We start from the raw sequence: 20,009 nt of genomic DNA, 5'->3' as shown, positions 1-20,009 counted from the left end.
ACCCAATGGGACGCGGGTCTCACTTAAACACTTCCCCCTGCCGACAGGCGGCTGGCCGAGCTGTACGGACGCAGCCGTCGTCTCTTCCTGTTCCTTGCAATCCGGGAGGAAGAGCTGCTCGGATTGGGGGCGACGGCGGCAGAAAGAACTGCGCCTGCAGTAAGGGAGGCTGAAGAGTGAGCTCGGCCGCTAGTAAGAAGACGGATTTCACAGCGCGCTCCTAACCCTGTTAGGAGTCTCACTACTGTTTTCCGTGAGATTTATTCCCTAGAGAGGCTGCAGTCCCATGTAAGTTGACTAACGAGTAAGCTCCATTGAGTACATTCGGATTTGCGTCAGATGGAGAGTAGTCACTGAAGACTTATATGGCATAGAAAGGCTCCTATTTATGTCCTGCCGCCCCCCATAAACACCATTAACAACATAAGAAGAGAACTCTCCACTGAGCCTTATATTGAGTCAAACCATCTAGCCCAATGTTGCTGACACTGATTGGCAGCAGCTCTCCAGGGATTCAGGCAGGATTCCTTTCTAGCCCTACCGGAAGATAACGGGGATTGAACCTGGGAGTATGTACTCCTTCCCTTGTCCAGCATTCTGCTTTCCAGTGTAGCCAACCGCATGCTTCAAGGAAGCCGGCAGACGGGTTGAAAAGAAGCAGATAACAGGCATCTTCTGTTGTTGCTTCCCAGAAACTAGTACTCAGTTTGCCTTTGGACAAAACCCTGTTGGGGGTGCCCCAAAACAGGTCTGTTCAGTGACTGAACAGTGAGGAACTCACTTGGATGAAATGTTCCATTTTTCTTTGCATGTTTGGTTTTCCCATTGTAAAAGATAAATAAAATAAAGTATATGTCATGTTTGAGTATGCAAGTTCCTTCCCAATGTATTTGTAAAATAGGGGGGTAAAACATTTTTGTATCCACAGCAGTGGAAAGAACTTTTGTAAGGAATATGTTTGTTTCTCCTGTCACCATGCTCAGGTTGCCTACAGAATGTGAAGGCTTTTGGTTAACATGAAGAAAAGCAGAGGCCGAACATGCCGAAAGAGACGAAGAAAACAAGTTGGAACTTTTTCCTTATGTGGTGGTAATGTGATTTAAAACAACAATTACCAAAAAAAAAAAAGCATTAGTTCCAGAACATTATGATTAATTGAAACAGCTGGTCTCTCCCCCTGCCCCCCCCCTCCAAGCTAAGGAAATCTTTAGGGTGCAATTCCATGCATAGGATAGCACTGTGGGTACTTGTAAGCTACCGAACTTAGAGGCTTACGAGTATCCTATGCCTCGCTCCTCCCTCTTTGCATTTTAGCCAGATGGGTGATTTCACCCATCTAGCAGAGGCTTCAGGGAGGGACAGGGAAGGAGGCTGGGGCGGCCATGGAAAGATCGTAGGAATGCCGCCCTGGTCTCTTCCCCTCCTCTCCCTCTGGAGTGCCCCCATCTCTGCGCTGCATTAGATGAGTGTGGAGAAGCAGCCGTCACAGTTCTGTTGGCGCTGGCTATGAGGGGGAGGGGGCAGGGACTGTGGTTTCCTGGCTCAGAGCCCTGTCTTCGAGCTTGGACCCAGGAAACTGAAAAATCCTATGTCCCCCAGACGCTGTCTAGGGGACACAGGATTGCTCCCTCCAAGTCCTGTCTTAACATGGTGCTGAGACAATGTATAATTATTTGGGATGTAGCATGCCAACATCTACAAACCAGGATACCATATTGTTGCTGAAGAAATATTATACCAGTGTCCTGGTACACACTGGTGTAAGAGTGGGATATTAGCAGATGATTAATCCACCCTTATTACTATGATTAAAACCAACAGGCCAACACAGTATAACAAGGCAATCTGAGACATATTCACTCAGAACTAAGTCTTGTCGTGTTCAGTGGGATTTACTCCCTTGTAAGTGTGCTCAGGATTGCTGCCCAAATGATCAGTGGTCTTTTAAAAACAAAAATCCCAATATGCATTGCCTTTTGAGTGCATGTGCATAAATATATATACGACCAATTGAGTGAGTAATCTGTACATCTAGACACTGTATGTTGGCATGAATAGGAAGGAGGAATTCATATCATCTATTTTCTCCTCAGAGAAGGCAACATTGATATGAGTGCACTTTTAGTAATGAAGAGTTCAGTTCTGCTGTCATGTTATTCAGTTTATTCTGCTATGTCAAAGGGCTTAGATTGCATCCATCTGTTTCAGTGTCTCTGGTTTGTGGTGTGTTCTCCATGTGTATTAGTTATGTTGTTATGAAATACCTTTTTGTAAATCAATATGGATGCAAATTATGCCTTAAAGTGATAGATTTCAGTGTAATTAATTGTTTTTTTCCCCTTGTTCAGTAAATCTTGGCCACAAACATGAATACATACTACTTAAGAAGTGGCTGAAAGAAAGAGGCTATAACAATAATAAATTAAGGCCAGCACAATTTTCAGGTAATGTTTATTAGTTTTCTGACAAACGGTGTGTTTTGACTAGCAGAAGAATAAGTCCACGTGGTCTATAGAATGTTACCGCCTAGGCAGTGGGTATAGAAGTTCAAAATGATCTGGAGTGAGCAGTGAGGTAGCCACGTTTGTGAATGGAAACTCAAGTAGCGCTCTAAAGGGATTTCTCTGAACTAGGGGAAGAAAATGGCAAATGAGATTCACTGTAAGTTTAGCTATCACCCACAACAACTAAATGGAATCTCCTCTGAATACCAACTCCTAGGGGATACCAGGGGAATGCTGTTGCCCTCAAGTTCTGCTTGTGGGCTTCCCATATGCATTTAGCTGGCAACTGTTGGGAGTGGAATTCTGAATTAGATGGACCTTCTGTCTGATCCAGCGGGTCTGCTCTTATATTCAGATGTTTCTAAAGCATCTGGCTTGAATGTGCAGCTGGAAAGATGTCTATGACTTTATGACAATTACTCATTTTTATGTAAGTATCATATCGTTTGCTGGCCAGCTGCAGACTTCAGGCCCTTGGTAAGTTTAAAGAAGGTCCTTGATTCTAGAACACCATCGGTAATAGTCAAGCTTCAGCAAAGCAGTTGAGGATTACCATACATCTTCTAAACCATTTCTTTATTCTCCCCCATCCTGTCTTTTTAGTCTAAGCATTCAGTTGTAGGATTCTGGGGAAGGTGGTGGTAGTAGACTTCATTTCACCCTTTTCTTTTGTCTTCTAGAGACTGGAAGAGGATTGATGACCACAAAAGCCCTTCAGGTTTGTATTGCTAGGGAGGAGCATATGGACTGAGAAATTTATATTTTCTTGTGGTATTCTCACGCATATTATTAACACTTTTGTAGTGGCCTTAAAACTTGCTTCATAGAGTATATATTAGATGCACCAAATCAAATTCTGAACTGGTGGGTAAACTAGACATTCATACTAATTTAAACCACAATTTTCAAATAATTTGTTCTGTAATCAAACTGACCTTTGTAGGATTGGTGTTTAGTGAATGCAGAGTCACATTTATTTATTTACATATTTCTATGCTGTTTTTAAGGTGAACCTTAAAACAATACACATATATCCTTTAAAACAATAACAATTAAAGAACAATTTCATAAAAGTAATCGTAACTATAATTATAGAACTAACTAACAGCATTTAAAAAGAAACGCAGCATGGCATTTTAATAAAAACGAATTACACTAAAACCAGCATTAATGTAAAAACCCAGCACAACAATTAAAATGGATTGGAATAAAGAAGTTTAAAAGATAATAAAGAAGGGCCCATATATATATCCCTTGGGAGAGAGTTCCAAAGTTGTAAGGACACCACTGAAAAGGCCCTGTCTCAAGTGCCCTCCAATCTAACAGATCAGCCTTCCCCAACCTGGTGCCCACCAGATATTTTGGACTACAACTCCCAGCATTCCTGACCATTGGCCATGGTGGCTGGGGCTGATGGGAGTTGAAGTCCCAAACATCTGAAGGACACCAGTTTGGGGAAGACTGTAATAGATCTTGATAGTGAGGCTATTACCAGGGCCTCTGAGGCCAAAATGAAGACCTGTGCAGGTTTGTATGGATGTAGGCAGTCTTTTGGATAACCTGTTCCCAAATCATTTAGGGATTTAGAGGCCAATACCAGTACTTTAAATTTCTTGGAAACACACTGACAGCCGGTGCAACAGTTACAATATAGGTATTACGTGTTTCAGGAGGCTGCTTTCTTACAAGTTGAAGTTTCTGAATGCTCTTCAAAGGCAGCCCCGTGTAGAGCACATTACAATAGGCTGGTGTGGATGTAGTTTTTTGATGTGGTACAATGTTTTTGCTCCTCCATAATGACCGGGTTTGAACAGGATAGAAATATGTAAATAAAGTGAATAAAAGTGACTCTGCATTCACTAAACACCAATCCTATAAAGGGCTACAAACATCAGAACAAATGGTGGTTTAAATTAGTATAAATGTCTAGTTTACATATAACTCACAACGAGCCGTGGCACCTATGGGTGCCGGGTTGCACATGCAACCCCTGCTTGTGGATTATCGTGCTGTGCGAACCTGGCAAATGTGGGTTAAATAACACTTAAATAAAACAGACTATGAATTATGTGGCCATTGTTTAACCCTTGCATAACCCATGCTCTTTGGATTCGCATGACACAACAACCCCCAAGTGAGGGTTGCATATTTGAAATGGCAGCCACATGCACCCCACTCATGCTGCAGCCTCACCATGGGTTAAATAGACCATAGTGGACTGTTGTGTCATGTGAGCAGCCCCAATGTGGGAGTTTGGGCCCTAGAGTCATATATTCAAATCTGAATTGATATCGTTTATCTTTTAAACAACTAGAGAAGCATGCAAAATTAGGACCTATTAATCACTTAAAGACTGTATAGTTCATTAACTTTCTGGGTTTTACTCAACTATAAATTTAAACTGAAATGCATTTGCATAGTTTAAAACTAATCAAGATGTCTTTTTGAGGATCTTGAAAGGACAAATAAATGCGACTCTGCACTCGCTGAACACCAGTCCTGCAAAGGTCAGTTTGATTACATCAGAACAAATTATTTGAAAATAATTTTAACAGTTTAAATTAGTATAAATGTCTACTTTAATTCATGACGAGCTGTGGCACCCACTGGTGCCAGGTTGCACATGCAAGCCCTGCTCATGGGTTGTTGTGTTGTGGGAACCCAGAAAGAATGGATTATGCGAGGGCTAAACAATGCTTAAAATAGACCATGGGTTATGTGAGAGTTGTTCAATCCTCAATTTAGCATTCAATAAACAAAACTTAGCACTCGTGGCTACAAGAAAAGACCATCTTTAATTTATTTTTGAATTAAATTTGGAAATATGGAATACCTCCTTTATGGTAATCTATCATTATGGTATCTCACCCCTAAGGTTCCAAAAAGGAAACAAATTCCATGTCGATCAATATATTCTCTCTGAGGTTTATTTTTGTTTTTTTAATATTCCATAGGCAGAAGAGTTGATTATTTCATTGCCTGAAGAATGCTTACTCACCACTAAAACTGTACTTAACAGCTACCTTGGGGAATATATTGCAAAGTAAGTTGATAGTCACTTAAAATCTTGAGTCTTGTCTATTGAGAATTCATAGAACTCTCATTTAAATTACTGTTATGATGTGTTACCTTTCCTTAATGATTTCCATTGCTTTCAACAGAGCTGTATTGAAGTTTGCACAGGTTGCATCCTTTACTTTAGGTCAGGGGTGGGCAACTTGTCCTCCAGATGTTGTTGAACTGCATCACCCATCAGTCCTAGACAGCATAGCCAATGTTGAAGGATGATGGGAATTGTAGTCCAACAACATCTAGAGGGCCACAAGTTGCTTACCCCTTCCCTAGTTGCTGCCAGTTATTTGATGACATGTTGAAGGTAAATATATCTATCTATTTATTTATTTAATTTCATTTCTGTACCACTCAATAGCTGAAGCTTTCTGGGCGGTTCACAAAAATTAAAACCACAGAGTGCAGCATAAAACATATGAAAGCTTAAAACCTTAAAAGTATAACAATACAACCAGAATAGAACCTAATAGGATTGCAGAGATTTAAAATACAGATTTAAAATGCTAGAGCTAAAACATTAGGAAGCTAAAATGCTAAAATACTGGGAGAATAAAATGGTCTTCACCTGGCATCGGAAGGAGTACAATGTAGGTGCCAGGCGAACCTCTCTAGGGAGCTCATTCCACAGCTGGGATGCCACAACAGAAAAGGCCCTCCTAGTAGCTACCTGCCTCACTTCCTTTGGCAGGTGCTCCGGTAGAAGGACCTCTGAGGATGATCTTAGGGTCCGGGCAGGCACGTATGGGAAGAGGCAATTCTTCAGATAACCTGGCCCCAAGCCATTTAGAGCTTTGAATGTTAATACCAGCATTTTGCATCGGGCCTGGAAATGGACTGGCAGCCAGTGCAGCTTGAAAAGTACTAGCGTAATGTGAACTCATTGGCCATTCCCTGTTAATAATCTTGCTGCCCTATTTTGGACTAGCTGAAGTTTCTGGACTGTTTTCAAAGGCAGCCCCACATATAATGCATTGCAGTAATCCAGATAAGTTATCAGAGCATGGATATCTGTAGCTAGGCTATCTCTGTCCAGATAAGGGCGTAGTTGGTATACCAGCCTAAGCTGATAAAAAGTGCTCTGTGCCACTGAGTTCACCTGTGCCTCAAGTGACAGTTCTGGGTCCAAGAGCACCCCCGAACTATGAACATGATCCTTTAGGGGGAGTGCAACCCCCTCCAGAACAGGTTGAATATCACCTAGCCGGGCAGACAAACCACCCACTAACGGTACCTCCATCTTGTCTGGATTGAGTTTTAGTTTATTGGCCCTCATCCAGTCCATTACTGTGGCCAGGCACTGATACAGAGCAGCCACTTCTTTGCCTGGGTTTGATGAAAAGGAGTGGTAGAGCTGGGTGTCATCCGCATATTGATGGCACCTCAGCCCACCCCTCTGGATAACCTCCCCCAGCAGTTTCATGTAGACGTTAAACAGCATAGGGGATAAAATAGAGCCTTGTGGAACCCCATGGCATAATTGTCAAGGCACAGAGCAATAATCCCCCAGCACCACTTTCTGGAATCGGCCATCCAAGTAGGAGCAGAACCACTGCAGTGCAGTGCCTCCTAACTCCCAACCCAGGCAACCTATCCAGAAAGATGCCATGGTCGACGGTATCGAAAGCCACTGAGAGGTCCAGGAGAATCAACAGGAGAGTCCCCCTCCCACCCTGTCCTGTCCTTAGGAGAATAATAGCACTTGTTCACTGGAAAATCAAACACTTAGGCGGTAATATGAAGCACACTTACTTGGGAGTAAGCCCTGAAAACTAGATGGGACTAATGTTCAAATAAACATGCATAAAATACACTGCACACATAATTTATAATAATGACTAATAAAGAAACAGAAAAAGAAGCAGGAAAAATATAAGTTTAAATATCAAAATCAGTTTTTAAAAATCTAGAACTCCAGATCAGCATGCATGCTAAACGTTTTTTTAAAATAAAAACTAATAGAAGCAGAAGAAAACGTTTTATGTAGGAGCAGTTCAGAACAAATTAAGGCTGCAATCCTATGCACGCTTTCCTGGGAGTAAGTCCTGTTAAATCCAGTGGTCTTATTTCTGAGTAGACATGCATTAGGATTGCATTACAAGTTATCTTAAACCCCAAATAGATGAATAAGACTGAGGGAGCAATCCTATCTGGATCAACGGTTGCCTGCAACCCCAGGGGTGACTGCCTATCCAGTGCAGGGCGGGAGGATTGGTGAGGAGCAGATCTCCTCCTCGCTCCCCCCACCCAGCTTTTGCAGCTAGACAGCCGATTTCGGGTGTCTAGCCATGGGACATTGGAGCGTGGGAAGCAGCAGCCGGACAACACATAGGATGTGTCGTACTGGCATTTCTGACCACCCCAGCCCATCACCAGGAACGCCCTGTTTTCACTGCTTTTACGGGCCGATCTGCGCTGCCTACGAGGTGGCGTGGAAGGGGGTGGATGTCAGTTCTCTGGGATCCGACCTCGGTTCCCGGGCTCCGAGGTCGGTTCCCGGGCTCCGAGGTCAGTTCCCGGGAACTGGCCTACCCTATGGCTGTCTAGCTGCTGACTAGCAGCCATAGGATGGCACCCTGAGAGGCTTATTTAAGTACCATTGATTTCAGTCCAATTTTATATTGTTTTAGGGCACAATCCTATGCATGCTTAGACATAAAAACGTCCTACAATTCCAAGCGTTCCCCAGCCAGCATGGGACTTTTTCTGTCTAAGCATGCATAGGATTGCACCTTTAATGTCTTCATTTACTGCAAAATTGAAATTTTCCAAATCAATAAAACAAATACCTGAAACAATATTAATACAACATAAAGCACCTATATCTATTTACATCATGGTTGTATCAATATTCACAATCCATAAGAAGGGGTAACCAGCATCCTTCAGAATTTGTGGGCTTTTTTCTTCCCTGTTCTTGTACTTGTAAAATTTCTGTTGTGTTCACACAGATTAAGGCTTGAAGTACTACTATGGCTGGATCGTTAATATATTTCAACAAAATATTTATGGGGTAAAGGGGATGTTATAATTTATCAAATTTAATTGCATGTACAGTTTGGGTATATTTTAGGGTAGGGCTGCCATATATTGATATAACAATTTTTCAGGCTTCCAGTTGGATTTACTTCCTTTGGAGTATGCCCTTAGCGTTTGCCTTTGATGACAGTGACTAACATGTGTGAGCCAGTGTGGTGTAGTGGTTAGAGTGCTGGACTAGGACTGAGGAGACCCGGGTTCTAGTCCCCACACAGCTATGAAGCTCACTGAGTGACTTGGGTCAGTCACTGACTCTCAGCCTAGCCTACTTCACAGGGTTGTTGTGAGGATAAAATGGAGAAGAGGAGGATTATATATGCGTCCTTGGGCAGGATAGAAATGTAATAAATACATTTATTACAAGGTTTGTTCCATGTGAGCAGACTTCTGTATTAATCCCTGACAGCAATGGTATACATAATTTAAAACATCAGGGGCTTGATTGAGATTTAGGCATGTGCAACTGGGTTGGCTAAAGCAGATTTCACCATGCCCTCTGCTCACAGACGGTGTCACCACCTAATTTTAGGGGTCTTCTAACCCTCTGTGTGGCATTTGGGAGTGGGGCTGCCATGGAGAGGAGGGCATGGGGAACTCTGCTTTCCCCAGCCAGGTTGCACACACTTAAATCTGGATCCAACCCCAAGTGTTCAATGAAAAATATTGTTTGGTAATATTTTTACACTTCTAATGCTTTCTTTTACCTTTTTAAATAGATGGAAGCCCTCCATTTCTCCTTTGATAGCACTGTGTACATTTTTAGTAGCAGAGAAGTGTGCTCACAAGAAATCTTTGTGGAAGCCATACCTGGATCTCCTACCTGACACATATACCTGTCCTATTTGTTTGGTGCAAGAAACAGTGGACCTTTTCCCCGAGCCTTTAAGAAGAAAGGCCCACGAGCAAAGAAAACTGGTCCAGGAGCTGTTTGTTTCATCCCAGCCTTTTTTCATTTCCTTGCAGCCTTTGTTTCCTCAAAATGTGAAGTCTGTCTTTAACTATACTGCCTTCCAGTGGGCTTGGTGCACCATTAATACAAGAGCAGTATATATGAAACATTCACAGAGGGATTGTTTTTCTAGAGAGCCGGATACGTATGCCTTAGCCCCATACTTGGATCTGCTAAATCACAATCCAGCTGTCCAGGTAAGAACATTCAAGCCAGGCTTCTGGAATATATATGGGTGTGACATTGGAATGAAGAAGTGCTAGCCAAAGGAGGAAGGCAAAGGAGTCCCCCCCCCCCCATGCCTTGCTGGAATGAGAAAGGGGCTAGTTGCTAATTAAGAGAAGAATTCTTGGCCCAATTCCAATGAGCCACCTGACTCAAAGGAAACTTGATAGAAGAAACCAGGTGTGGGAAGAGAGCCCCATGCCACAGTGCCCTGAGTAATGGGAGCAATAGTAGTTCCCAAATAGCTTTAACATCTTTTAGGCTTTTCCTCTCATGTGCTTGTACTTTCTCCACCTCCTCCAAGGTGAAAGCTGCATTTAATGAAAAGACAAAGGCTTATGAAATAAAAGCAGTTTCACGCTGTCAAAAATACAAAGAAGTATTTATCTCTTACGGCCCTCATGATAATCAGCGTCTGCTTCTAGAATATGGCTTTGTTGCCATCTGCAACCCGCACAGCAGTGTGTATGTTGGGACAGGTAAGGCTGTGGTTTGATCTGGGCATTGATGGGTGATGCAAAATAACTGGAAGCTTAGGACAGGGACAGCCAACCATTCACTGGGAGGAGCGTTGAATTCCACTGCTTTTTAAGGGTTCCGCCTACGACTGCAACTAGCCCTGCACTGTCATGGCCTGCACTGTTGGCTTACATGATGTCTTGGGCTGGGGGCATCTTTCAGAAGAGAGCTGGGCAAGGCGTAGTGAAGCAAAATGTGACAAGATTACAGTGAGATGGCAAGACTATTACTTATAACTACTGGTAGTGGCAGTTTTGCTGGCCCTTTCACTTTTATGCATCTTCCACACTTGGCTTATCCTACTGTGAGAACGACAGGGATGTTCCCCATCATCTTAACCACGGCTACAAGATTGTGAGGAGGCCATGGGGTTGCATGCTTCTTTTCCCTAGCCCCATCCCTCTCTGATGAGAATTCCCCTGCCCCACCAACCTTAATTACAGTTTCATGTTACTTTGGCCTCATCATACCTTGGTCAAGAGGGAACCCTGGTCAGGGCTGGCTAGAGATGGGCTCCCAATCTTTTATTGTGTGATTTGCTTTTAAAATTGCAGCTTGCTTTGATGTCCTGTTGGGTTTTGTAAATCAGTTTTGTTTTTAGTTTGAATTTTACTATGTTAATATAAGTTGCCCTGCATGCTTTTCTAAGAAGATGGGGTATAAATTCATTAAGAATACTAACTAATAATAATTACTTTGGATTTTACCCAATAATTAATGTGCTAGAAGAAAATATTTAAAATGCTCCTCTTTGTTACTACAACTGTTGTTTGCTGTAAACATTTTTCTTTTTTTTAGATACCTTGCTTAAATATCTTTTTCCAGAAGATAAGCAGAGGCAGATGAAACTTTCCATTTTACAAGAACACAAACTTCTAGAGTAAGTTCCAAGTATGTTTTAAAAGGTATTGGTTTTAAACCCAAAATTTCTTCCCCCTGGAGGAACTGTTTGTGGTAAAAATAATGGTAGTGCCAAAATAATTACATGTAGTCTGGGTTCAGATGATTATGTAGGGAGAAGAAGCCATCATGGCTTCTCCCCTGCCTCTGTGCGTGCTGCATACGTGACTGCCAATTGCATAATCCCCTGCGCTGCAGCATGGGTTGATGCGTCGTCTGAACCCGGCGTGCGGTGGGGGTGGCTTTGTACCCACCCTACAACGCAGGGTGCAGTAGACGCGCAGTAGAGATTGTAGGGTGGGTATGAAGCCGCCACACTGTGAGAGGACAAACCAACCCGCACTGTGGCACGAGTAATTATGCAAATGATGGTCACATACGCGGTGGGGGGCTGGCGGGAGAAGCTACAGTGGCTTCTCCTCCCCAAGCTATCATCCAAACACCCCCACAGTGTTTGTGGCTTTTGCAAGGGGATTGTGACTGGATGGATTCTGCTAACTCCATGGAGCTCATGGTAGGACCAGGGTCCATGCTTGTAATATATCCTCAGGTCAGAGGACCATGGTAATTTACATGGTGAGGTATATGCATATTTGCGTGCTATGTTCGTAACCCTGTCAGATGCCAAACCACAACTGGTGGATATTTTGTACTAAAACGATGGATGGTATGTGTGTGTGCATGTGTGTGTGTGTATGCATCTCATGTATGCACGGACACACGCACACACTCTCTCTCTCTTTATAAAATTGTTAGCTGCTTTACTGGTTACTGCTCACTGCATCTCATGTTGGCTGCATTTGCACATAACACTAACCCGTGCAGGGCTAGCGCCAAGGGTAGGCCTGGCTGGGCACCTGCTGAGGGACCACACCTCAGCAGGGAGCCACTGACAAGAGCTCCCTGGACTTGCTTTTCCTTTTCATCATTGCAACCTCACCTGCCTTTCACTCTGGCCCAAACAATGGTGGTGATGAGAAGGAGGAGCAGTAGATGCTACTTCCTACTTGCTCACTGGCTATTTGCCTGCTAAGCAAGTAAGTGATAGCAATTATAAGGAAGAGGAGCAACAGCAGATGGCAACAATGGCAGTGAGAAGGAAGACTCACTGAGGGAGGGGACCCATTGAGGATGGCATGCCCAAGAGCACTCAAAAACCTGGAACCAGCAGTGAAACCCTGTTAACCATGTTTTGTTGCTTTAGACGTAACTTGTCTTGCAGACAAACCATGACTTATTTTCCCTGTTTCAGGGTTGTTTCTGTCCTGCATATTGTGTCAGCCTTCAGAGCGGTTTCATTTTCAGGCTGCTCTTGCTGGGTGCCACTGTTTCAGGGTGGGCAGCAGTACAAAGAAGCCAGGAATAAGCCACAGTTCTGGGTTCAGACTTCACAATGAGCCATGGTTTAAACAAGCCAGACTTCGTGATTCCAACAACAAACCGTGGGCTCTATTTGTGGTTTATAGCCGGTTAGCAAACCATGGTTTATTTGCTGGGATGGGTTCGGGCACAGCAATAAGCCAGATTTCAGCAAACCACACCATGGCTTGGATATATTCAACATTCAGTTGCAAAAAAGCAGTACAAGTTAAGAGCCTTTGTTGTGGCTCATTTTTTAAATACTCTTAATCACAGACATAGGTATTCTTGAGAGAAATAGAAATAGGGGAGGAGGCAATTTCCCCCTTCCTTGCTGAATTAGTGCCCCTATTCTCTCTGCCTTGGAATTTGAGTAAGGTGGGAGGGCTTCAGTAGCAGCTAAAATAGAGTAAGAACTTCAAAAGTTATAAGAGCCTTGTGGGATCATCTCAATAGTAAATGTAACCCAGCAACCTATTTCCACAAGTGGCTAGTCAAGTGACTTGGGGAAGCCCACAAGCAGAGCATGAAGTCAATAGCCCTCCCCATTGTATGTGGCTAGGATATGGTATTCCAAGGCATACTGCCTCTAAATGTGGAGGTTCTATTTAGTTGGCATGCCATTAGCCATTGATAGACCTACCCTCCATTAATGTTTCAAAGGGCATCTTTTTTTTAAACACTGCTGCTGAGTATTGGATATGTGAATAGATAGGAGGAGACTGTGGTTTCTTCGTGAGCAGTATATGAAATATTCTGGTTTTAGATTTTTAAAAACATTATTCACTCTTTTTCATTTCTAGTGATCTGACATTTGGTTGGGATGGGCCATCATGGAGGCTTCTTACAGCACTCAAACTATTATGTCTTGAAGCAGACCAATTGTAAGTTTCAAATGTTTGCCAAAAAGGACCGTTCGCAGAAGTACCATTTTAAATGCCATTGTTGGCGTTGTGTGATTGTCTGTTCAAAAATGAGATACATACAAATGTGTTCAACCCTCTTTGTTGTAGTACTTCCTGGAAGAAAGTTCTACTTGGTGAGGTAATTTCAAAGAGGAATGAAAAGAAGAGTTTGGACCTTGCAACAAAAATATGTGTGTCATTGATAGAGGAAACTCAGCACACCCTTCGGAAGGTATTTATTTTACTTTTCAGTCTGCTGTAGCACAAGGTCTGAGGGTGGTTCAGAGTATATTGAGAACCACATAAAAAAAATGTGGAGGTACTAAGATTGAAGAGCATTAAGATCCCCAAAGTTTGAAAAGCAATCCTGAAAGTGGCATCAATTATACCAGATTCACTCTAGCCACTGAAAGCCAGTCCCCAGAAGGAAGAGGGTTCGATTTGTAAAGAAGATGCTTGGCATTGTGAAGTCTTCCAGAAGAAGGAAATCCAGAATTGTAGAGCAGCCATAAATCTTGCTTCTCCGTGCTCTTACCATAAAGTTGGGAGGCATAGATGGGCTACTCGAAAGTGTGCCCTTCATCAGGGACAGGGATGTCAGATGAAGCGAAGGTCGACAGTTTGTGGTACTTTTGCTAGAAGTATGAAGTGGATAAGATTATTTTCAGTAACTTGACAACTAATAAAGTATGTCATGGAGCTCAAGTTATTGGGACGCTGAAATGAAAAGGTTGGCAACAATGCAGCAGTGTCTATCTATCAGTGTTGAATATTAAAGGTGATGTGGTCCCCTACAAGGCAACGTTCCCCAGTGCTGTGCCCCTGCCCAAAAAGGGCCTATGAAAGTTTGGTGCCTATTTACAGGAATTTGGAAGAAGCTGTAATTTGGTGAGGTAGGTCTAGTGCCAGGTATGAATCAGTGGTGGGGAACCTTTTCCCTCTGAATGTACCATTGACCCATGAGGAAAATCAATTGGATGCAGTCAGTGGTGGGTGGGGTCAGAGAAGATGGTAGGTGGAGCCGGAGCCTAAACTGGACAGAGTTTGCAGGATTGCATTGCGTCCTCTCTGTGTCTGTGCAACCCACCCCACATGATACTGGGCGAAGGGCTTGTATGTGGCCACAGGTTCCCCACCCCAGTTCTGAACTGAAATTTTTAAAAAATCCATGCTGACCTAAATTCAGTACTGAGGAAAGCTAAACATTATGATCCAAATAAGTAGTGCGAATTAAGCAGATCTGCACATTCCTGCTTGCTTTACATTTCTTCTTCTCTTGCCAGTTCTGGAGGGAGACAAAGAGCTTTGCAAGACAGTGAAGCCCAGCCCCAGTATATATATATAGACAATTACCAAAGGAACTGCCTCCACTTTATTTTTTGCTTCTGAGATTTCACTAGTCAGTGGCTATATCAAGCCTAGCTATGTAATCTCTTAAGAACTAGAAACATGGATTAAGGAAACCTGATATTCTCAAGATGTTACATTCTGTGCCCAGTTCCAAATTCCATACTTGTCAAGTTGTGGCATACCCACTACAGTGTATATATCTATTAGCTGGTGAAAGTGTAGTAGTAATGTAAAATGTGTCAGTTTTCTTCCAACACCTGCCTGTGTAAATATCCAAATGCAGACACACAATACATAGTATACTTATTCAAAAATGTATACCTATTTTAGCTTTAAATATGAGATTAGACAATCAAAACTGTACAGTAGAAGCAGAAGCTGGGCCCAGAGAAAAAGTAATTAGGTGGTTTGGTGAAACTAGGCAGAGATTGATCACTTGAGGCTTACTTGGTATAGAAGAAAAAGAGCTCCCTCTGATAAGGCAAAGCGATACTGACAGCTTTCGTTTTTTAAGTTGGGCTTACAACAGGGTTCACATCGCATTTTCCTCCACAGGGAATTCTGGGCCAGCCTGACTTTGTACACGTTCTTTGTGCTTACTTTGGGCAGCCTTTTGCTACAGCAGTGGACAGCAACATATATCGGCTTTCATTTTGCTTTTCAAAGGAAGCAGTTTCTAATGGCAATGAACAGAAAACTGAAAATGGAAGACCAGCACATGGTGAAAGTAAAGAAGTTAGAGGGCAGTTGAGCAGGGTTTACAGTGGTCAGGGAGATGGGCTTTGATTAGGCTTTGACCCTACCTGTGGCACAGAATAAGTCACGTAAAATTAACAAACATATGCAGATTTGTTTAATTTTCATAATATGCAGAATGTGTGTTCAGAATTTTGGCTTTTAAAATTATTTTAAGTGCATGGCCCTCATTTTCATTTTCACCAATGTTCATTAAGGTCTGCTTTTTTGGGTGAATGTATTTTAATAGACTGGGAATTGTATTAATATCTCTTTACTGTTTTACTCTTCAGGTGTCTCTCTTAAAAAGGAATTGCATGCATCTTGTAAGTCAGCTAAGTTTGGTAGAGGCATTGCGTACAGAAGATCTAAGAATCTTGCAACTGTCATCTGAGATTCTTCAGTGTTTACCTTCCACAACAGATTGATCTCCTTGGAACAGAATTGCATCTTGAAATAGAATAACTGATAGGCAGTGCATCCTTCATAGCAGAAGCCACAAGCTTTATTTATTTACTAAAAATAATTATCTCCTACCTTTCTAGAGTAAGGGAGCTCTGTAAAAGCAGAGACAGGAAAAAGAAACCCACCGATCCTAAAAGTCCTTTAACTAAAGCTAAAGGTTCCAATTAACTGAAGGGAAAATACTTATTGGAACAGGACAGTTTTATAGTGGCAATGATGAGGTCAGATGTACCTGTCTGAAGAGGCCACTCCATGCCTCAACAGAGAAGGCCCTTTTGTCCCCATCAGCTTAACCTTTATGAACAGTGATGGAGCAAGAAAGACCTCAGAGATTGAGCAACATCCTAAGCTGGTTCTTGTGGGAGCAGGTATGTTAATTTTTGTGTTGGAATCCCTGATAATTTTACCTCATGAAACCCTGGAAAGCTGGATGGTGTTGTAGGGACCCTCTGGTCTAGCATGCTACTGGTCAGGGGAGGGAGGCTTCATATTCAAGCATATCCCACCTCCCTGCAATCCCCCCTATTTTAATACAGGAATGCAGCATGTGACTTATTTATATTACTACATGTTTCTATCAGAAAGGTCAGCAAATATTTCGATATATATGTATATAAACTACTGCATATTAAACATGTCACCAGTGGTGGGATTCATCTTGAAGACGAACCTTTTAGAGATCTCTGCATGTATTTTTTAGAACAATTAAGTATACTCAGGCGTTATTGCAGTGTAGCTAATGCAATTATTTTTCACTTTACTATTTTCCTTCAAAATGTATACTTAAATGTGTTTTATCGTCCCCTTCTGCTTTCCTTTTGCCCCTGAAGAAAGCCCAGTTGTATGATACAGGGCCGAAACGCGTTGGGCTACTTCAGAGAATAAAACTATTTTTTTCACCATCAGGAGACTTTGTCCCTTCATTGCCTTGTGTTGCTAATAGAGAGCAGAAAAGACCTGTGGGGACCATGACTGAGAAATTGATTGAGTAGTTCAGATAAAACAAGCTAGAGAAAGCTGATCAAAGATAATTTTATTTCTTCCTTGTGAGATCCTGCCCCCTTCCTGAGTCCCACAGTTCTAAGTAAAGCTGGAATCCTATGCATGTTTAGACAGAAAAATGTCCTACAATTCCTAGCATACCCCAACCAGCATAGCTGGCTGGAAGGATGCTGAGAGTTGTAGGACTTTTTTCTAAACATGCATTGGATTGCACCCTAAGTCACCAGATCTGTTTCACCACTTGTAGCACAATTGTAGCTGCATACCACCAATGACCTCATGTGCCTCTGCTGCATCTAAGGAAAGGAAATCTCAGGCTGTTTACTAAGTTGCAATCCTTGTGTATTTGCACCTTTATCCCCACCCCCCCAACCAAATCAAAAGCACATCAGCAAGATTGAATTAGGGTGCAATCTGGCTGCTAGACAGCAGCTAGATGGCCATAGCCACCTCATAAGAGGCACGGTTCACCCTGGGCTCTGTGTTCGGAAAAGCAGCATGGAGTGGGGCAAAAAGGGGCGTTCCTGGGGACAGGGAGCATGGAAATGCTGGTACAATGCTTCCTATATGTCATCTGGCCTCCCCCCCCGCAACCCCCCCCCCCCGAAGTCCCATGGCTAGACAGCCAAAATTGGCTGTCTAGGTGCGAATGCAGGGTGGCTGGAGCACGGAGGAGAGGTTCCCCTCCGCGCTTTGCCCACCCTGCATTGGTTGCCTCCAAGTTTGGAGGTGGTCGACTATCTGCATAGGATTGCTCCCTTAGTAATTTTGGGGAAGGGGCATCATTAAGTACATGGCAATTTTTCTTTCATGTTTTCTTCAGGTTTGCAATTTGCATGTTGACCACTGGAGTTCATTCAGAACTGTGCTCAGTGTTACTATAAAAGAAATCAACCTGATTTGTCTCTCATCTGTTTAGGTGGTTTAACAAATAATTGCTTAAATCCCCCAACAAAATCCAATTCTAGTCTTTTTATAATTCCCTTGCCCATATACATCTAGAAAGGATATCAGAGGGCAACTTCTAGCATATTGCAAAGCTAAATATTTTTATGGGTTTTAGCTTTTGCTACCAACCATGCTTTATTTAAAAAAGTATGAGAGGAGTGATCTTATATATAATGTTGTCAATTTTAAATCATGGACTAAAGCAAAATGTAAGAGAGTAACAATTGTGTTAGATGTAATACTGTTGCAAGAAAGATAATATATGCCTTCTGTACTGTTATAATGCCAATGGAGGACGCTGTGTTTTATTTTTTCCAGTTATTAATAGTAAGGTACTCATAAAAAAAAGTGGAATGTAGTGATCTCTGAAGCTCCCTTGATATCATTTTACAGCTATCATTAGACTGGTTTTTAGTTTCCCAGCTTCAGCTATAAAATGTGGGAATCATTCATCATGGGTTAGTGCTTTTAGACCTGTCTATTCAGGAAAAGATAAGATAGTATCAACTTTCAAACTCTGTTAATTAAAGCTTTTAAGTACATTATGAATGAAATGTCAAAAGATGACACTCACTAAGGGGAAAGATCTGTAAGTGATTTCTTCAAGGATTCACTGTTCTTAGAAGTGAAATACTCCTTAGAAATATGAAGCTGTGTAGAAGAAAGGCACTCCCTTACAGCGTGAATTATATGAAGTAATTTCCAGCATGGTGCATCTACGAGCATAGATGGAGATGATGATAAAGAGGGAGAATGGAAGAAAATGTTAGCATTGCGGCAAAGTAAAACATGCCGAGCTTATGTAATTGCAAAATAAATGCAGGCCGGACTTGTTACAAGGATTGTAAACATAGGCTATGCTTCACAGCACCTGGGGCGATTTTTGCTTTTGTGCTAATAGTGCACACAAATTCCTAGCATTTTATGGTTGAAATGTGCAGCCAAGAGAATCTTAAGATAGTTTGATAAGCATAAAAGCAGGCTAAATGTAGACTGCCTGAATTTTGTCATATACTGAATAAAATCCCTGACCTGGTTAGTGGTTTAGAGTGCTGGTCAAATTGGAATTCTAGAGAGTAGGGGTGGGGGGTGGGGAGAGAGATGAATGCTTGTGTGTGTGTGTGTGTATGTGTATGTGTCTGTCTGTCCAGACTGTCATCGAGGTCAGACTGGGTGGCTGAAGAACAAGACATAAGCAGGACTGAGGCTACATGATTCTGGGCAAAAAGTCCATCTTAGTAGCAGTCGGTGCTTTGTCATCCGATCGGTTGATACAATGGGATTGGGCATGTCTCTGTCTGACCAGAGAGCAGAATTAATTTTCCCCTACAGGGAGCAGAAACTTGCTCTTCCACCTGCCTTGGGCTGTGGCCTTCCAGATGTTTTGGCCTACAATGTGCCCATCATCCCTCACCATTGGTTATGCTTCCTAGAGCTGATGGAAGTTATAGGGTGAAACATCTGGAGCACTGCAAGTTGCCCATCCCTCCTCTAACAGGGAAAGAATACTGCTACCTCCTTCAAGTATCTGGAGGCCTGCCCTTGTTCCACATTGCTCCACAGGGCAGGATCAGAACCCATGGATGGATGTTGCAAGGAAGCAGACTTTGGAAAATTTTAGGAAAATGTTAGGAAAAACTTCCTAATGGTAAGAGCTGTGTGAGAGTGGAACAGGCTGCCTCAGGAGGTGGTGAGTTCTCCTTGGCTGGAGGCATTTAAGTAGAGGGTGGATGTCAGAGATGCTGTAGTTGCATCGTGCACTGCAGATCCTGTGTGGATCAGGGGTTGGGCTACATGACCTCCAAGATTTCTTTGAACTCATGATTGTAAAGGCCCCTGGAACCAATGGAGGCTGGTGGCTGCGATGTCAGTGGGATGGTGAATCCACTCTGGTTTTCAGTCAGAACCAGTCAGAACTCTAAAGGAACTATCCAAGGTGTGGAAGCTGGTTCTGATTGAAACCCAGAGTGGATTCACCACCCCACTCACATCAGAGCCACCATGCTCCGCTGCCTGGATCCCTACATGTTTGTTATTAAA

At 42.6% G+C, this 20,009-nt stretch overlaps 1 protein-coding gene across 1 annotated transcript; it reads left to right on the top strand.

Annotated features, from left to right (window-relative positions):
- Nucleotides 1-104: 104 nt before the first annotated feature.
- SETD4 (SET domain containing 4) lies at nt 105-16,109 on the top strand. Its single transcript, XM_084843727.1, is given in 12 exon segments — nt 105-288; nt 984-1,089; nt 2,349-2,444; nt 3,185-3,222; nt 5,459-5,547; nt 9,329-9,758; nt 10,091-10,265; nt 11,104-11,185; nt 13,368-13,448; nt 13,578-13,701; nt 15,848-15,961; nt 15,963-16,109. Coding segments are annotated over 11 exon segments (1,359 nt in total). The 5' UTR covers nt 105-288; nt 984-1,016; the 3' UTR covers nt 16,020-16,109.
- Nucleotides 16,110-20,009: the final 3,900 nt, after the last annotated feature.

Source organism: Heloderma suspectum, chromosome 3, assembly GCF_057233095.1.
Source record: "Heloderma suspectum isolate Gila_16-S chromosome 3, 16-S_ref, whole genome shotgun sequence".
Classification (NCBI taxonomy): Eukaryota; Metazoa; Chordata; class Lepidosauria; order Squamata; family Helodermatidae; genus Heloderma; species Heloderma suspectum.
The sequence above is the reverse complement of the archived record's forward strand: the minus strand, read 5'-3'. Positions and strand labels throughout refer to the sequence as shown.